Source organism: Salmo trutta, chromosome 7 (assembly GCF_901001165.1).
Source record: "Salmo trutta chromosome 7, fSalTru1.1, whole genome shotgun sequence".
Taxonomy (NCBI): Eukaryota; Metazoa; Chordata; class Actinopteri; order Salmoniformes; family Salmonidae; genus Salmo; species Salmo trutta.
In genome coordinates, this window is record NC_042963.1 from 13,196,052 (window position 1) to 13,214,792 (window position 18,741).

Below are 18,741 nucleotides of genomic sequence, written 5' to 3' on the forward strand. Positions count from 1 at the left end.
CCTCAAAAGTTCTTGGGTATGATGCTACAAGCTTGGCACACCTGTATTTGGGGAGTTTCTCCCATTCGTCTCTGCAGATCCTCTCAAGCTCTGTCAGGTTGGATGGGGAGCATCGCTGCACAGCTATTTTCAGGTCTCTCCAGAGATGTTGGATCGGGTTCAAGTCCGGGCTCTGGCTGGGCCTCTCAAGGACATTCAGAGACTTGTCCCGAAGCCACTCCTGCATTGTCTTGGCTATGTGCTTAGGGTTGTTGTCCTATTAGAAGGTGAACCTTCACCCCAGTCTGAGGTCCTGAGCGCTCTGGAGCAGGTTTTTATCAAGGATCTCTCTGTACTTTGATCTGTTCATCTTTCCCTCGATCCTGACTAGTCTCCCAGTTCCTCTAGGAAGTGTCTTGGTAGTTCCAATACTGGCCACTGTGTTCTTGGGGACCTTCAATGCTGTAGACATGTTTTGGTACCCTTCCCCAGATCAGTGCCTCGACACAATCCTGTCTCAGAGCTCTACGGACAATTCCTTCAACCTCATGGCTTGGTTTTTGCTCTGACATGCACTGTCAACTGTGGGACCTTATGTAGACAGTTGTGCCTTTCCAAATCATGTCCAATCAATTGAATTTACCACAAGTGGACTCCAATCAAGTTGTAGGAACATCTCAAGGATGATCAATGGAAACAGGATGCACCTGAGCTCAATTTCAAATATTATAGCAAAAGGTCTGAATACTTACGTAAAAATGATATTTCAGGTTTTTCTTTTTAATACATTTACAAAAATTACTAAAAACCTCTTTTTGCTTTTTCATTATGTGTGTAGATGTATGAGGGGGATTTAAAAAAAAAAAATATATATATATATTTATATTTATATTTATTTTAGAATAAGGCTGTAAAGTAACAAAATGTGTAAAAAGGGAAGGGGTCTGAATACTTTTGAACGCACTGTATGCACACACTATACACACTCCCTTTGTAACCTGCAACCTCAATACCGCTCTCTCACCCTGTGGTTCTTGTGCTGTAGTTACTCTGCTTATACCAATGTGACAGTCAAGCATCTAGAAAACCAACAGCCACAAACAAACCGTTAATCCTGAGGAGAAAGTAGCTAGTCGTATTCTCCTGCTGCTGTGTCAGCTGGCTACGAACTGGTCTGGCGTGTCTGCGATGAGGACAATAGCAGCCAGTGATTAGCTTTGTTCGCTGCCGAGGCTGCGTCCCAAAAGGCACCCTATTCCCTACATAGTGCACTACTGTAGATGGGCCCTGGTCAAAGGTGCTATTGGGACACAGCCTAAGGTTTAGTTGTTATTGGTAATCTCTGGGGATTTCCATGCACTCAGAAACACTGTGGTTCCGTTGTTGCTGTTATGTGTATGAGTGCATGGTGACAGTGGTGCAGGGTGTGATAAACACACACACACACACTCTCTCACACACACACACACACACACACACACACACACACACACACACACACACACACACACACACACACACACACACACGCGAGCTAGGATATGACGTGTTCCCTGCAGCCTCTGGCATGTATATTTTCAATATGACTAAACACACACACACATATACACACACATGTTCATGCGCTAGTACACACATATGCACGTCCACAGACACTGGAGTGGGCTGATTTCTGCTGTAGTGGGCTCAGAGTTATTGTGGCTAAGTGTGTGTGTATGGCAGGCTCAAGCATAAAAGCGCTAAGCCTTTGGAAGTGATCTATGATACAGTACGTGACTGGTTTGGTTAAGGAGCATCTTGCTGCAAAGGCACACAGATCTAAGCACGGAGTGTGTGTGTATGTTTGTGTGTGTCTCTCTGTCTCTGTGCGTGCATGTGTGTGCGCAAGTATAGAGGAATCTCAATGCTAAGTGTTTGTGTTGTCCTTCTCAGACGTCTGTGCTTCTTTAGACGTTAGAGGAGCCTTGCGTTGTCCTGGCTGCCACGTTAACTCTTCAAGGCGTGGATTCTCCCTGCTCCACAGTTTCTATGGCAACGCACCGACCGCGAGGCTCCATCATGTGCCTGTGAACGGGATTTATCTGTGTGTGTGTGTGTGTGTGTGTGTGCGTGTGCGTGTGCGTGTGCGTGTGTGTGTGTGTGTGCGCGCGGGCGTTTGTTTCTTACTCAAGCGTTTGATTGTATTTCCAATATTTTTTGCTGAATCTATTAGCCAGGCACTGACACAGTTCCCACTATTTATTTAGCATTAATAACTCACACCCATACAGCTATTACTGAGGACGCCGCCGAAATGGCAACGTTCAGAGATAGTAAAACAACATCTTGTGCTTCTGACTCATCTGAGTCAGATATTGAACAATGCTTTTTATGTTAATGTTAAGTCATCTTATCATGTACTCTTATGTTTCTGGTGGTGTCCTCATTGATGCTCTGGAACTGATAGCCGGACGCTAAACATACAGGAGCTAATACTGAATAGTATATTGAATAGAAAGCAGCACATCCACTCAGGCTGGTAAGAGAAGCCACGCACTGTCTTATTGATGAGATACTATGCCCTTGAAAATACAGCATACTTTTTTTTAAGGGCATTAGTTCTAGTTCCAGTCCTTTCAGATCTGAGACCACCAAGGGGCTAGGGGAAGGGCTAGGGGAAGGGATAGGGTCTAGGGGAAGGGATAGGGTCTAGGGGAAGGGATAGGGTCTAGGGGAAGGGATAGAGTCTAGGGGAAGGGATAGGGTCTAGGGGAAGGGATAGGGTCTAGGGGAAGGGATAGGGGCTAGGGATAGGGGCTAGGGGAAGGGATAGGGGCTAGGGGAAGGGATAGGGGCTAGGGGAAGGAATAGGGGCTAGGGATAGGGGCTAGGGGAAGGGATAAGGGCTAGGGGAAGGGATAAGGGCTAGGGGAAGGAATAGGGGGAAGGGATAGGGGCTAGGGGAAGGAATAGGGGCTAGGGGCTAGGGGAAGGAATAGGGGCTAGGGGAAGGGATAAGGGCTAGGGGAAGGAATAGGGGCTAGGGGAAGGGATAAGGGCTAGGGGAAGGAATAGGGGCTAGGGGAAGGGATAAGGGCTAGGGGAAGGAATAGGGGCTAGGGGAAGGGATAAGGGCTAGGGGAAGGAATAGAGGGAAGGGATAGGGGCTAGGGGAAGGGATAGGGGCTAGGGGAAGGGATAAGGGCTAGGGGAAGGGATAGGGGGAAGGGATAGGGGCTAGGGGAAGGGATAAGGGCTAGGGGAAGGAATAGGGGCTAGGGGAAGGGATAAGGGCTAGGGGAAGGAATAGGGGCTAGGGGAAGGGATAAGGGCTAGGGGAAGGAATAGGGGCTAGGGGAAGGGATAAGGGCTAGGGGAAGGAATAGAGGGAAGGGATAGGGGCTAGGGGAAGGGATAAGGGCTAGGGGAAGGGATAGGGGGAAGGGATAGGGGCTAGGGGAAGGGATAAGGGCTAGGGGAAGGGATAAGGGCTAGGGGAAGGAATAGGGGCTAGGGGAAGGGATAAGGGCTAGGGGAAGGGATAAGGGCTAGGGGAAGGAATAGGGGCTAGGGGAAGGAATAAGGGCTAGGGGAAGGAATAGGGGCTAGGGGCTAGGGGAAGGGATAAGGGCTAGGGGAAGGGATAAGGGCTAGGGGAAGGAATAGGGGGAAGGGCTAGGGGAAGGGATAAGGGCTAGGGGAAGGAATAGGGGCTAGGGGAAGGAATAGGGGCTAGGGGAAGGGATAAGGGCTAGGGGAAGGGATAAGGGCTAGGGGAAGGAATAGGGGGAAGGGATAGAGGGAAGGGATAGGGGCTAGGGGAAGGGATAAGGGCTAGGGGAAGGGATAGGGGGAAGGGATAGGGGCTAGGGGAAGGGATAAGGGCTAGAGGAAGGAATAGGGGGAAGGAATAGGGGCTAGGGGAAGGAATAGGGGCTAGGGGAAGGGATAAGGGCTAGGGGAAGGGATAAGGGCTAGGGGAAGGGATAAGGAATAGGGGGAAGGAATAGGGGGAAGGGATAGGGGCTAGGGGAAGGGATAAGGGCTAGGGGAAGGAATAGGGGGAAGGGATAGGGGCTAGGGGAAGCGATAGGGGCTAGGGGAAGGGATAAGGGCTAGGGGAAGGGATAAGAGCTAGGGGAAGGGATAAGGGCTAGGGGAAGGAATAGGGGGAAGGGATAGGGGCTAGGGGAAGGGATAAGAGCTAGGGGAAGGAATGGGGGAAGGGATAAGGGCTAGGGGAAGGAATAGGGGGAAGGGATAGGGGCTAGGGGCTAGGGGAAGGGATAAGGGCTAGGGGAAGGGATAAGGGCTAGGGGAAGGAATAGAGGCTAGGGGAAGGAATAGAGGCTATGGCATGGAATAGGGGGAAGGGATAGGGGCTAGGGGAAGGAATAGGGGCTAGGGGAAGGGATAGGGGGAAGGGGAAGGGCTCTGAGATGGAATCAGGACTTAAAGCGAAATGGCATCCAGCTATGAATGTCTGTTCGACCGCAGTGATGATTGTAATTGTTGTGAGTACACAAACCAATTCAGGTTGTAACAGTATTTCTCTCTTTCTATCTCTTCCTCTCTCTCTCTCCATCAGGCCTGAGACCCAGCAAAAAGCCCCAGTGTCTGCCCCCCCTCTCCCGCCGCCCCCTCCACCCCCTCCTGAGCCGGCCATCCCCCCAGAGCCAGAGGAGGAGATCCTAGGCTCTGACGATGAGGAGCAGGAGGACCCCGCAGACTACTGCAAAGGTGGAGGGAGACAACCCCCATATAGTGTACAAACACACCTATGACAATCACACACATCACTCATCTCCTTCCCCTTTCTCTCTACCTTTTGGACTCTCTCGCACACACACACACACACACACACACACACACACACACACACACACACACACACACACACACACACACAGGCATACACACATGCCTGCATACAACCCCCCCTCCCCAGACACGCAGCTGTTACCCATACCCCAATACACTTAAGCCCATATCTTGTTCTCCTCTCTCACTCTCTCGCTCCCTCTCTTTCTCTCTCTCTCTCTCCCTCTATCTCCTTTATCTTCCCTGGGTTATAATGTAATTTGTAGCAGTGTGACTCTTGCCAGCAACTCTGTATGCTTGGCACCAGCACCAAGGCTCAAGGTTGTTGTCTGTGCCAAGAGGGAGTGGCCTCTTCACCGAAGAGACACGTAGCTCTAAGGAACTGGGGAGACTCTTCTCCCATAGGGTTTACGTCTGTCTATCTCTCCATCGCTCTTCCCCTCTTTCTCTCATTCGTCCTCTATATCCCTCTCCCACAGGGTTTCACGGGATTGGCTGAAGACTGAAGACGCTGTCGCTGTGTCTCTTCCTCTAGCCCCTCTCCTTTTCTCTGTCTTAATCCCCTCTCACACCCCCTCTCACACCCCCTCCCTCCCACTAATGGCATCGTTTCAGATTGGCTCAGAGTATCAGTATCCTGACTGTCTAGGTCCACTCGTCTCTCTTTCTTTAACAGTATTTCTCTCTCTCTCTCTCTCTCTCTCTCTCTCTCTCTCTCTCTCTCTCTCTCTCTCTCTCAGGTGGATACCATCCGGTGAAGATAGGGGACTTGTTCAACGGGAGGTACCACGTAATACGCAAGCTGGGCTGGGGTCACTTCTCCACCGTGTGGCTGTGCTGGGACATCCAGTGAGTCTCACACACACACACACACACACACACACACACACACACACACACACACACACACACACACACACACACGTAGCAGCTGCAGTGTGATAACACATAGTGCCAAAGTGTTAACAGTATTAGTGTCAGAGTATCACCTTTCACTAGGTTACATCACACAGCTGGCCCATATACTCGCTTAGCCCCAATTCAATCACTTACACAGTATAATACCCCCCCCCCCCCCCCCCCAGTCATGATCACGATACGCTGATCCTCACATGGACGTTGTCATTGGACATGAAACCATTTCCAGTAAGCATAACTCCCGCTGTGTGTTTTTCTTTTATCTGGGATTGATTGGTTCACGTCCAGTGTTGAATAGCTAGCTCTGTTTTATAGTCCAGAATGTTATGGATGACACTGTATGTGACACTGTTTGCTGTTTCAGGGTGAAGAACTTTGTGGCGATGAAAGTGGTGAAGAGTGCTCAGCATTACACAGAGACAGCCCTGGATGAGATCAAACTGCTCAGATGTGTGAGTAGGGGACTCTGGGTCATCAAAGTGTGTGTGTGTGTGTTTTCCCCATGTCTCTCACACCTCTCTCTCACACACCCTCCGTCCTCATCCCTCTCCAGGTGAGAGAGAGTGACCCCTCTGACCAAAACAAAGAAATGGTGGTTCAGCTGATAGACGACTTCAAGATCTCTGGAATCAACGGAATACGTATCCTTATCAGCAGAGGGTGTGTGTGTGTGTGTGTGTGTGTGTGTGTGTGTGTGTGTGTGTGTGTGTGTGTGTGTGTGTGTGTGTGTGTGTGTCAGGGTTTCTGTTAGCCAGTAATAGGCGGCTTTTGGCCAATACATTTTTTTTTGAAAAGCCGATCAATAAAATTGTCCTGGAAAAGAAGGAAAAATCCCATTGCAAAATAATGATTTTTAGCATATTCATTGATAAAAATACCAGTCGATGTAAATACATTTGACTGGTCATGCTTATTGGTCTATAGGGCAATTTGCATAATTTAGTGGAATTAAATTGGCGTGCGGGTACAGTCTATTTGTTATGCACCTTATGTATCGCACGCATACAGATACAGAGCCTTTGAGCGGAAAATCAGTCAGACAGCTCTAGAGCTGCTGCTACGGCATCTCAAACAGCGAATGCAAATGCAACAGAAGGCAGGCTTCATCAGTGAGTTACATACCACTCTGCAATGACCTGGAGGCCATATGCATTTTGAAAACATATACTTAACTGTTGAAACCTGAACATTTTACTACATATTATGTAGTTGTGTGTGTGTGTGTGTGTGTGTGTGTGTTCATCAGTGCAGAAACATGCAGAAAACAGTGCAGAAACGTTCTGTTTGTTACCTATGACTTCCTGTATGTGTGTTATAAAGCTGTGGTCCTCCTTGACCAGCTGTCCCAGATGTGTGTATGGTGTTTGAGGTTCTGGGGCACCACCTTCTAAAATGGATCATCAAGTCCAACTACCAGGGCCTTCCTCTACCCTGTGTCAAGAGTATTATCAAACAGGTATGCCACACACTCACACACACACACACACACACACACACACACACACACACACACACACACACACACACACACAAATGTTCACCAACACCTGAACACACATCCTCACCAATATCCTTTCACACACACACACACACACACACACACACACACACACACACACACACACACACACACACACACATTCACACACACACACACATTCACACGTCACATTCACTTCCATCAACACTCTTTATTAGCACCAACAGAGAGGAGCGCTAGGGATTTGCCCAGCCAGCGGCAGTACCTCAGGCCAGGCCAGGGTAGTACATGTTGTTGACTTCTCAAGGCCTTCACAGGCATTTCCCCTTCCCCCTTAAGAGCAGAGCAGCATGTGGCCTGAACTTATCCCCTCATCTCTGCTGCTGCTCACGCAACTAAGCCGCCGCTGCTGCTCCTACTTGAAAGGCTCACTGAAGATGAATAGAAACTGTTCTCAACTTCAATGCAAAGCGCCTGAAAACAAACACTGGCAACCGCACACACACACACACACACACACACACACACACACACACACACACACACACACACACACACACACACAAACATAAGCACGTGTAAACAACAGCAGCCTTGTCCCAAATGGAAGATGACTAAGATGAAAGGAATGGTTCATTTAGCGTTGCATCGGTGCGTGTTTAATCTGGGATGGGTTTGTTTTTGTGTGTGTTTGGGCACGCTTGTGTTCCTGTGTGTGTGTAGGTTCTGCAGGGCTTGGACTACCTCCACAGCAAGTGTAAGATTGTCCACACGGACATCAAGCCGGAGAACATCCTGATGTGTGTGGACGATGCGTTTGTCCGCCGCATGGCCGTGGAGGCCACAGAGTGGCAGAAGGCCGGGGCGCCCCCACCCTCTGGATCAGCAGGTAGGGTACAGACCAGTGGGCACTGCCCACCTCTGCTCACTCTCTCTCTCTGTAGAAGATCATATCAGAATAATTAGAACCCAAAATCACAGGTTTTTTCTAAACCATCTGGCAAACTGTGAAGGTGAACTATCCCTCTAAGCTACTGTATATACAAACAGCAGTGGTGGGAAAAAGGTCCCAGTTGTCAAACTTGAATAAAAGTAAAGATACCTAAATTGAAAATGAAAGTCACCCAGTAGAATACTACTTAAGTAAAAGTATTTGGTTTTAAATATACTTAAGAATAAAAAGTAAATGTAATTGCTAAAATATATATACATATAAATATCAAAAGTATAAATCATTTCAAATTCCCAGTATAAACCAGAAGGCACCATTTTCTTGTTTTGATTTATTTACGGATAGCCAGGGGCACACTCCAACAATCAGACATCATTTACAAACAAAGCATTTGTTTAGTGAGTCCGCCAGATCAGAGGCAGTAGAGATGACCAGGGATGTTCTCTTGATAAGTGCGTGAATTGGACTATTTTCTGTCCTGCTAAGCGTTCAAAATGTAACGAGCACTTTTGGGTGTCAGGGAAAATGTATGGAGTAAAAAGTACATTATTTTCTTTAGGAATGTAGTGAAGTAAAAGTAACAGTTGTCAGAAATATGAATCGTAAAGTACAGATATCCAAAACAGATACCTACTTAAGTAGTACTTTAAAGTATTTTTTACTTAAGTACTTTACACCACTGCCAAATAGTTAGTTATATTGTAGCCTAGTCCTCATTTCAGACTGAAGTGTTTTGGGAGTTAAACAGTGAATAGTGAATTGAATGACTTGTGGCTGTTCTTCCCTAAAGCCGTGTAGAGATCTGTACTTGACCTCACGTTCAGTCTTTGTTGAGTCAGTGCAGTGCACTCTTTGTAGAGGAATCATGAGAGTCAAATCCACTATAGACCGTTTGATTATTATTGCTTAAAGACGAGTTATGTTGCTAGTATAGGGAAGTATCTGTCTCACAGTTTCAGTAGTTTGCGGTATAGTAGTAAGTATTGGTTCTGATCAGCAGTGCCCTGATGTGTATCAGTATATCTGTCACAGCGTTAATGAGTCTATTCATCAAATGGACGAATCAATCGGATGAATCATTCAGTTCGGCGGTCCCTTAGTTTGTCGTTTCGTCTTGCCAGCCTAAGCCAACCAGTCAATTTGGCTCGAGCTCTTTCCTACTTTGACTGGCAGAGAGATTGCGTGAGAGCTCGTGGCTCCGCTGAAAGCTAGCTGATAGTGATTACGGAAACATGCCTTTAGCGAGGATAGAGAGGAGGAAAGGGGTAGAAGCAGAATTGTTAAGCGTTTTTTTATTTAGCCAGAGCGCTCTTTGCTTCCACTCACATTCCCCTATTGTCTTAGGACTGATGTTCCTTCAACCTCCCCTTAAAAAGGTCAAAAATCCTCACACATCTTCAGACTCCACACACACCTACGAGTCAGGTGGGAAGGATGAGGGCTGTTATGTGGGCATTGCGTAACACATGGAGAAAAGGTTGATTACTATGGATCTAGGACAAGGGAATAAAGCTGTCTGGAATTACTTTGATTACATCCTCCTTTCAACTCACACAGTTCACCCAAAGATTGTGTATGCATTCTCATCGACGGGGCTGTAGTGGAGCAGGTTGAGAGCTTCAAGTTCCTTGGTGTCCACATCACCAACAAACTAACATGGTCCAAGCACATCAAGACAGTCATGAAGAGGGCATGACAAAGCCTATTCCCCCTCAGGAGACTGAAAAGATTTGGCATGGGTCCTCAGATCCTCAAAATGTTCTACAGCTGCACCATTGAGACATCCTGACTGGTTGCATCACTGCCTGGTATGGCAACTGCTCGGCCTCCGACCGCAAGGTACTACAGAGGGTAGTGCGTACGGCCCAGTACATCACTGGGGCCAAGCTTCCTGCCATTCAGGACCTCTATACCAGGCGGTGTCAGAGGAAGGCCCAAAAAATTGTCAGAGACTCCAGCCACCCTAGTCATAGACTGTTCTCTCTGCTGCCACATGTGCAAGTGGTACCGGAGCGGCGGTGTAGGTCCAAGAGGCTTCTAAACAGCTTCTACCCCCAAGCAATAAGACTTCTGAACATCTAGTCAAATGGTTACCCAGACAATTTGCATTGCCCCCCCTTTCCTTTCCATACCACTGCCACTCTGTTGTCATCTATGCATAGTCACTTTAATAACTCTACCTACATGTACATACTAGCTCAATTAACTGGTGCCCCTGCACATTGACTCTGTACCGGCACCCCCCTGTATATATTGTTAATTTTTACTGCTGCTCTTTAATTACTTGTTACTTTTATCTGTTATTCTCATCCGTATATTTTGAAACTGCACTGTCGGTTAGGGGGTCGTAAGTAAGCATTTCACTGTAAGGTCTACACCTGTTGTATTCGGCGCATGTGACTACATATTATACAAGAGTGTGCGAGGGATGATATGTTTGAAGTTAAACTTTCTCCAGACTCTGACTTGTATGACTCTGTTTCATCCCAACAGTCAGCACAGCACCACAGGTCAAACCGGTGAGTAGCCAAACCTTTTGTATTCACCTCATAACCAGAGAAAGATCTGATTACGCTGTCCAATGGTTTTCAAACGAATCGCAGTCGCTCAACAAATGGGTCAGTGTACCACTAACTGTAATAGACCCCTCCTGTCCTCGTCCTCTCTCCTCTCCTCTAGGTGGGGAAGATCTCCAAGAACAAGAAGAAGAAGCTGAAGAAGAAGCAGAAGCGTCAGACCGAGCTGTTGGAGAGACGCATGCTGGAGATCGAGGCCCTGGAGAAGGAGGCTGAGAAACAGAGGGCCACAGAGGGCCCCGAAGGGGAGGGGTTGACCCACTCCCCAAAACACGCACCCCGCAACGCGGCACTGGGGCCCGCCGTCGCACTGGGTGAGAGCGATGATGACGATGACGACGATGAAGAGGATGGAGACGAGGAGGAGGAAGGAGAGGCGGAGAGGGAGAGGCCCACCAGGCTAACCAATCACACCTGTGAGTTGACATGGTTTGACTGTCAATCAGTGTGGTGGTGGTGATGGTTTTATAGTCCTTCACTCAATGTGTTGGTTATTCACGCATTCAGTAGTGTGTGTGACTCAGAGCTGTGGGGAATGGGAGTGAGTGAGAACTGGAGGTGGATGGGCCAGCCTCCAACCTTTCACACTAGGCCTACTAGAGGGGAGCTATGCCAGGCTGGTTCATAAACGACTACAGTCTAACCGAAGCTCGATCTCTCTCTTTCTCCCTCTTTCTTTCTCTCTTTTTCACTCCTCCACTCTTTCTCTCCCCGTTTCAGGTGCTGCCCTACCCCAGGAGCAGTCAGAGGTTCCCCCCACACCAGAGGCAGCAGCAGAGCCAGAGGGGGAGCCCACCCCCAGCCCTGCTCCAGAGACAGAGACACAGACCCCCACACCCACCCCCACCACACCTGGGGATGGCAACACAGCCAATCCAGAGGGCGAGGCGGAGGAGGAGGACGACGGGAAGGAGGATTGGAAAGAGGCCGTAAAGGAAGAGAAGGAGGAGGAGGAGGAGGATGGGGAAGATGACGAAGAGGATGAAGAGGACTTGGTTACAGCTCCGGCCGAGCCGCCGCCGGCGGTAGAGAAAGAGGAGAAGGAGAGGAGAACAGACGAGGAGGAGAAGGGTGAGGAGACCAAGGAGCAGGAAACGGACAAAGAGGAAGAGGACGACGACGACGATGATGATGATGATGATGATGATGAAGACGACGATGACGCCGATGAAACGGAGACGGGCGCTGAAGACCTCAGCAACTCCATCTCCACCGCCACGGGCCAGAACAACAACACCCCCAAAACCAACGGCCATGTCCTCCTGGGGGGTGAGGAGAGGGAGAGGGAGAGAGGTCCCAGAGCCAACCATCCGGTCCCTACCTCCTCCCCCATCCATCTGCACTGCCCCCTGGTGGAGTCAGAGTTCAGCTGCACGGACAGGGACCAAAGCTCCCTCAGCTCCTTCTATGAGCTCTTCAACGGCGAGGTGGTCACGCCAGGCCTGACCAACGGGGCGCAGCGCCACAGGGGCACGGCGCCACGCTTCCCCGAGTTGCCGCTGGACCCCGACCCGGGAAATCCCGTCACAGTGGGCGGAGCTGGTCACCCGGGGGGCGCGACCTCCCCTCACAGCCCCACTGCAGACCGCAGCCGTACTGTGTCATTGTCTAGCACCGGGGACATGCCTAAAGGTGAGGCGTTTCTCCCTTTCTCACTCCTTCTCTCTCGTTCTCTCTCTTTCACACACATGTATGAACAACACAGATGTGCGTGTACAGTACATGGAGTCACAGAGACACACATTTGCTGTATGTAATCTGCCTGTCCTTCTCGACAACATTAACCCGTTTATCTAAACTAGATGATGTGGTTCTAGCCAAGGCCAAAGCAGCAGACCTGCTGGTTAACCCCCTGGACCCCCGCAACGCTGACACACTCCGAGTCAAGATAGCTGACCTGGGCAACGCCTGCTGGGTGGTAAGACGTGTGTGTGTGTGTGTGTGTGTGTGTGTGTGTGTGTGTGTGTGTGTGTGTGTGTGTGTGTGGTGTTTTACAATAAAGTTATTTGCCTAATAAACAGTAGTTGTTAAACTATCTCCTCTCTCTCCTTTCTCTCTCCCAGCACAAGCACTTCACAGAGGACATCCAGACCAGACAGTACCGCTCCATAGAGGTCCTGATAGGAGCTGGCTACAGCACTCCTGCTGACATCTGGAGCACCGCCTGCATGGTGAACACGCACAGACACACACACAGACGCACGCACACACACGCACACACACACACACAGACGCACACACACGCGCACACACGCACACACACACACACACGCACACAGACACACACACACACACACACACACACACACACACACACACACACACACACACACACACACAGTGCTGATGGATGATGCTGTCCTGTGTGTGTCCTGCAGGCGTTTGAGCTGGCTACAGGAGACTACCTGTTTGAGCCCCACTCTGGGGAGGACTACTCCCGGGATGAGGGTCAGTCTCTACATACAACGTTTCTGATTGGTTCAGCCTCATACTAAACCTAATACGGCATAGTACTGCACTTTATTGATCTGCATATGATTATAGTGACATAGGATTCAGCTGTTTTAATAATTGCTGTCATTACCGTTGATTCTGAAGGTGTTTAGACTGAGTAACCGTGTAGTTATAGCGCTTAGTAAGATGGTAATACCTTGTAGTACTAGCATATTGGAGATAGTATAACGGCTTAATTGTAAATACTTTGTATTGCAATGGGCCCAAAATAGAACATTCTTGAACAGGTTAAAGATGTCACAACAGATTTTAGTATAGCCCCCTCTAGTTTTCCTATCCACTAGTGTCTCTCTATCTATCCTCACCTTCTACATCTTTACCCTCACTCAACCTATCCCCAGATCTACATCTATACCTGACCTGACTCATCCCGCCTTGTCACGCCCTATCCCTGTATTTACATCCACACTCCCTAAACTTCACTATCCCGCTCATCCTCCATACCGGCTCACTCCTGGTCCCCACTCCTCACCCGCCCCATGATGTCCATCATGAAGCCCTAGTCCAGTTGACCTCCTGTCACCTCAACGCTCTTGTTGATCTCATGTCCAGCCATCCACATTTGACTCCATAAATACTATGTTAACAATATTACACCACCATACTTCACCAAAAAGGGACTTGAACGATAATTCGTCATTCTATCGACATAAATGGCATGTAGTCAATATGTATGGACAGATACTGCCATGAGATCTTCATTGACGACAATGAGAGCCACCATATTTGGTGATGAGTCTCTCAGATTCAAAGATAATAGATGCATGTCTCTCTACTCCAAACCCACGGCACTCTCTACTCCATCTCACCACCTCTGGTGTGGGGTCACTAACACTGAGCTCTCTGTCTCCCTCTTTCACTCTTTCCTCCTCTTCCAACTCTGCCTTCTTTACTTGTCCTACTTTCTTGTTCTCCTTTTCCTCCTTACTTCCTTCCTTCCCTCCTCTCCTCATCTCAATCCCCCGGTTCCTTGTCCTCCTTTTCCGCTCTCCTTTATCCTTTCACCCTATTCTCTCTCTCTCCTTCTCCTCCTTTCCCTGTTCCTCTTCCTCCTTTCTCCCTCTCTCCTCTGTAGACCATATAGCCCACATCATTGAGCTGCTGGGCGTTATTCCACGGCACTTTGCGCTCTCCGGAAAATATTCCCGGGAGTTCTTCAACCGAAGAGGTAGCACCAGGGAAAGTTCTGGTGGGACGGAGACGCACAGACGCCCGAGCACACACTGACTCAGACAGACAGACGGACAGGCATGAATATAGACAGGGTGGAAGGGGAATTGTATAAGCAGTCCAAAAGCAATAAGGGGTTTTGCAGCCAGTTGCCTGGCTGCCAAGACACCATTGGTGTGCACCAGAGGAGGCTGGTGGTAGGAGCTATAGGAGGGCGGGCTCGTTGTAATGGCTGGAATGGAATCGATGGAACGGAGTCGAACACGGGGTTTCCATGCGTTTGGTAGCATTCCATGATTCCGTTCCAGCCATTACAACGAGCCCGTCCTCCTATAGCTCCTCCCACCAGCCTCCTCTGGTGTGCACAGCTGTTCAAGACCGCACATGAAGCAGGAACAATATGTCTGTTTGCTTTATTTCACAAATGTAGTCATAGCCCTCTCCAGGACCTTCTGGGGAGACTTACTGTCCCGTCAGTCAGTCTGTCCGTCTATCAGAGTGGTGTCTCCAGGCAGCAGTGTGTCCATCCATCCCTCCAGTAGGTGTGTGTGTGTGTGTGTGTGTGTGTGTGTGTGTGTGTGTGTGTGTGTGCATGCTGTAATGCCGTGCCTGTTCTCTTGTGGTGTGGGCTGTGGCGGCCGGGGTTCAGATCACATCGCTCTGATCACGGAGCTTCTGGGGAAGGTTCCACGCAAAGTGGTCGCCGCCGGGAAGTACAGCCGAGAGTTTTTCTCCAAGAAAGGTAACGTCATGACGAGGTACTACCCCAACGAGGCAGACAGGAATACACAACAGTGTTTATCTCTAAATATTAGTACATGTAACAAAGCTAGTCGGCGGTAGTATTTGAGTAGCGTGTCCACCTAGAAATACAAACAGTACATCCATTAGAAAATGTGTGCGTTTTCAAGCTTTGGTTATAAATATCTTGCTAGTTACACCTGTATTAGCATAGTATCTTTATCCCTACCTGTACATATCTACCTTAATTACCTTGTACTCCTGCTCATCAACTCGGTTCTGGTACCCCCATCCCCCCCCCCGTGTATATAGCCAAGTTATCATTCCTCATGGTCTATTTATTCCTCATGTTATTATCTTTGTATTATTTTTCTATGTTTCTCTGCATTGTTGGGAAGTAACTATTTCACTGTTAATCTACACCTGTTGTTTACGAAGCATGTGACGAACAAGATTTGATTTGAGCCACTTGACTGAGTTCTGAGTACTATCCTCCCTGAGTCTACTGCCTGTCTGTGTGTTACCTCTGTGTCTCTCTTTGGTAAGTGTCTGTGTCTTTAGAAATGGTATGCTACCCTGCTGCTAGCCTGCTTCTCTCATGTTCCAGTCATGAGGCTTTAATATTCTGATTACAGCTCCCTTTCTTTGATGTTCTCTGTCTCTCTCGCTCTCCCTCGCTCTATCAAAGGTCTCGTCTGGTGTAAAAGGATGTCTCAGTTCGTTCTCCTTTTATCTCTCTATGGTCTTAATGTGTTCTGACGGACTCAGTCGCTCGCTACTCCGGGCCCTTGATTTGCCTTTCTTGGGCCGTGTCTCAATAGTCTTAAGCTCGTGTCCTTTCCTTCATCTATGGTACACTGTAAGTAATGTTAAATAATGACAGTGAAAGCGATGTGAGGAAGCCTTGCTTCCACCAATTCAGTGTAGATGAAAGCAAAGAGACATGGGAAGGATGCCACTGTGGAGTATTGAGATGCAGTCCGGGTTCTACTCTCTCTTCTCTGTCTCTCTCTTAATCTCTCTCTCTTGCTTCTCTCTCGCTCTCTCACTCTTGCTCTCTTGCTCTCTCTCTCACTCTCGCTCTCTCTCTCTCTCTACCTCCCCCTGTAGGTGAGCTGAGGCACATCACCAAGCTGAAGCCCTGGTCCCTGTTTGATGTGTTGGTGGAGAAGTATGGCTGGGCCCCTGAGGATGCCGGCCACTTCACCCACTTCCTGCTGCCCATGCTGGAGATGGTCCCCGAAAAGAGGGCCTCGGCTGGGGACTGCCTCAGCCACCCCTGGCTCAACTCGTAGCGACACCAGCCCCCCCTAGTTGCAGCCTCCACACACTGCTCAAAGCTAGGCACTCAAGACTGGAGAGAGAGGGAGAGAGGGAGAGGGGGGAGGAGGAGAGGGAAATGGGAGACTTTCTCGGTCCTGCCCTGCCTCGCCCTGAGCCCTCCACACACACACAGACACACACACACACATAGACATGCAAAACAGACACCCACAGAGCCTCAGCAGGTAGAAACCACAAGGCTGTCATAGACCAGATAGAGAAAAGCTGCTCCTCTGCGGTCCTCCCCATAAGTCCCATACAACCCCTCACAGGAGGAATAGAGCGGCCCAGGAATGGAGTTGGACGGAGTCAAACTTCCACGATTCTAGACAGGTAGGACAGAGATCCCTACACAACATGGGGAGCAGCCATGGTCAGGACTGTGTCTTCCAAGACATCTCCTACTTAGAAAGACCATGCAGTCTGAACAGAAACTAACCCGCTCATATGAATGGGTTCTCTGCAATGTCCTGACCAGTCTTCTCCTGAACCTAGACCTGTCCTCCACCCTGGGTTTCCTATTGGAAGTCAATGAGCACCTCTATCAGAATGCTGACTGTGTGATAGCTCCATCTGCCTGACCTTACAACAGCACGGCCTAAACCTGCTGAGGCAGAAGTGTGTGTATGTGTGTGTGTGTGTGTGTTATTAGTCTGGGTCTGCACTGCACATTCTGTAGGTTCGTCCCTCTCCTACAAAGGCGCAACAAGACTTCCAGATTAGGAGTCGGCCCTTCACCCTACTCCTCCTCTCATCCCTCTCCAGCCCCTGCCCCCTCCCTCACTCTGTAGGAGTACTGTGCCCCCCCTGCCCAGGACTGAAGCAGTGTTGTTGAACTGTTTACATCCCCCCCAAAGCCCCAGTCCCCTGCCCTGTTCAGCCCCCCTAGCCACCCAGCCAACAACACAGCTCCAATCCCATCCCCGGTCACCAGGGTGCCCCAGAACTGAACTGCTACCACACAGACAGACATACAGACAGACAAACAAAGATCCTAAAGACTGATGCACGATGAGCCGGACTGCTTGATCTGTAAAGAGTTTAACTGTCGTGAAAAGGAGTGAAGTATACGGAGAGGCTGATTGACAGGAAGGGATGATGATGGTAATAATGGACGGGTGTTACTTAAGAGTTGTACATTTCATCGGTTTGTTTGTTTTAGTTTTCTTCCTGTCTTTTTATTTCAAAAGCGAAAGGAGTCACTTGTGTTTACCTTTTTGGTGCCCCGTGTGAGGTTATCCAAGTTCCCTTTTTTCCTTTTTCGAATCCTTCCTCCCTTTGACATTCCTGATTCAGTCACACCATTCCTGACCTATTTTCCTCATTATCCTTAAAACAAGAACAATCCTTATGAGTCCCTGTGGCGTGGCACTTTTACCAGACATGATTATTCCCCCTTGTGACCTACACAGGAAACCCTCAAAGTTGATCCTGAGCTTCTCCAGAAGGGGTTAGTCAAATGGAGGTTGCACTTGTCTTTGTAGATGTTGTTCAGGGATATATCTTTGTACATAACTCTGAGATCCGGCTCTGGAGATAAGACCGATGTACAGAATTGAAAAAAAAACACATGCATCATTCCTAAAAGAGGCTGTCACATGGACATGGATCTGTCCTCCAGAGCAGACAGTGGCGAGAGGCTGAGCCATTCTGGAGGCCACCAGAATATCGAACTGTGCCACTCTGTGGCTGATGAGGGTACTGCGTTCCTGCACACTGCAGCGCCTCTCAGTGCCAATGCTCCTACGTTCCACTCCACTTCTCTCTCTCTCTCTCTCTCTCTCTCTCTCTCTCACACTCATCACAATTAGTCCAGTTGCCTATTTTTCGCAATAAAATAAAAATGAGTATAAGTAAATGGTGAGATATTTTTTAAAATATTTAATTAATTTAAAGAAGAAAAAAAAAAGATACAAAAATTATCTGGTTGTTGTGAAAGTGACCGAATCTCGTCCTATTGAGGTGATTGTGTTTGTCTGTTTTAGAGATGTTATTTCTTTTGTAATTATTATTGTTATATTATTATTACTGTAATTAATCTGATTAGTTATTTTTTACTCAGTTGTCACCTCTTCCTCCCCTCTTACATGAACAGTGCTGCTCTGTTTGGACTTGTGACGGTGATGAAATTGATCAAACATTTTTGCAATAATAGTAAATTATGATTTTTTTGCACCAAAAGCTCCTGATCTCACTCTCAGCCATGCTGACTGTTCTTCCTGACATCAACAGAATCGCGTCTCTTTTCTGTGTTTTTCATTGACAGATTTAATAAAATTGTAAATTAA

The 18,741-nt window shown here is 48.5% G+C and overlaps 1 protein-coding gene across 6 annotated transcripts in view; it reads left to right on the plus strand.

Annotated features, from left to right (window-relative positions):
• LOC115196961 (SRSF protein kinase 2) overlaps positions 1–18,741 on the plus strand; it is a 62,902-nt gene extending 44,161 nt beyond the window's left edge. For 3 of the 6 annotated variants that reach the window (XM_029758035.1, XM_029758040.1, XM_029758036.1), the window contains 14 exons: positions 4,547–4,698; positions 5,520–5,628; positions 6,062–6,149; positions 6,251–6,338; positions 7,047–7,153; positions 7,901–8,066; positions 10,623–10,648; positions 10,809–11,121; positions 11,426–12,337; positions 12,508–12,623; positions 12,769–12,876; positions 13,084–13,153; positions 15,039–15,131; positions 16,241–18,741. In XM_029758035.1, coding sequence (XP_029613895.1) covers positions 4,547–4,698; positions 5,520–5,628; positions 6,062–6,149; positions 6,251–6,338; positions 7,047–7,153; positions 7,901–8,066; positions 10,623–10,648; positions 10,809–11,121; positions 11,426–12,337; positions 12,508–12,623; positions 12,769–12,876; positions 13,084–13,153; positions 15,039–15,131; positions 16,241–16,425 — 2,533 coding nt within the window. In that variant the 3' untranslated portion in view covers positions 16,426–18,741. Of the gene's footprint in view, positions 1–4,546; positions 4,699–5,519; positions 5,629–6,061; positions 6,150–6,250; positions 6,339–7,046; positions 7,154–7,900; positions 8,067–10,622; positions 10,649–10,808; positions 11,122–11,425; positions 12,338–12,507; positions 12,624–12,768; positions 12,877–13,083; positions 13,154–14,294; positions 14,388–15,038; positions 15,132–16,240 lie in introns of all 6 variants that reach the window. The other 3 variants (XM_029758039.1, XM_029758037.1, XM_029758038.1) reach the window with 3 other exon arrangements.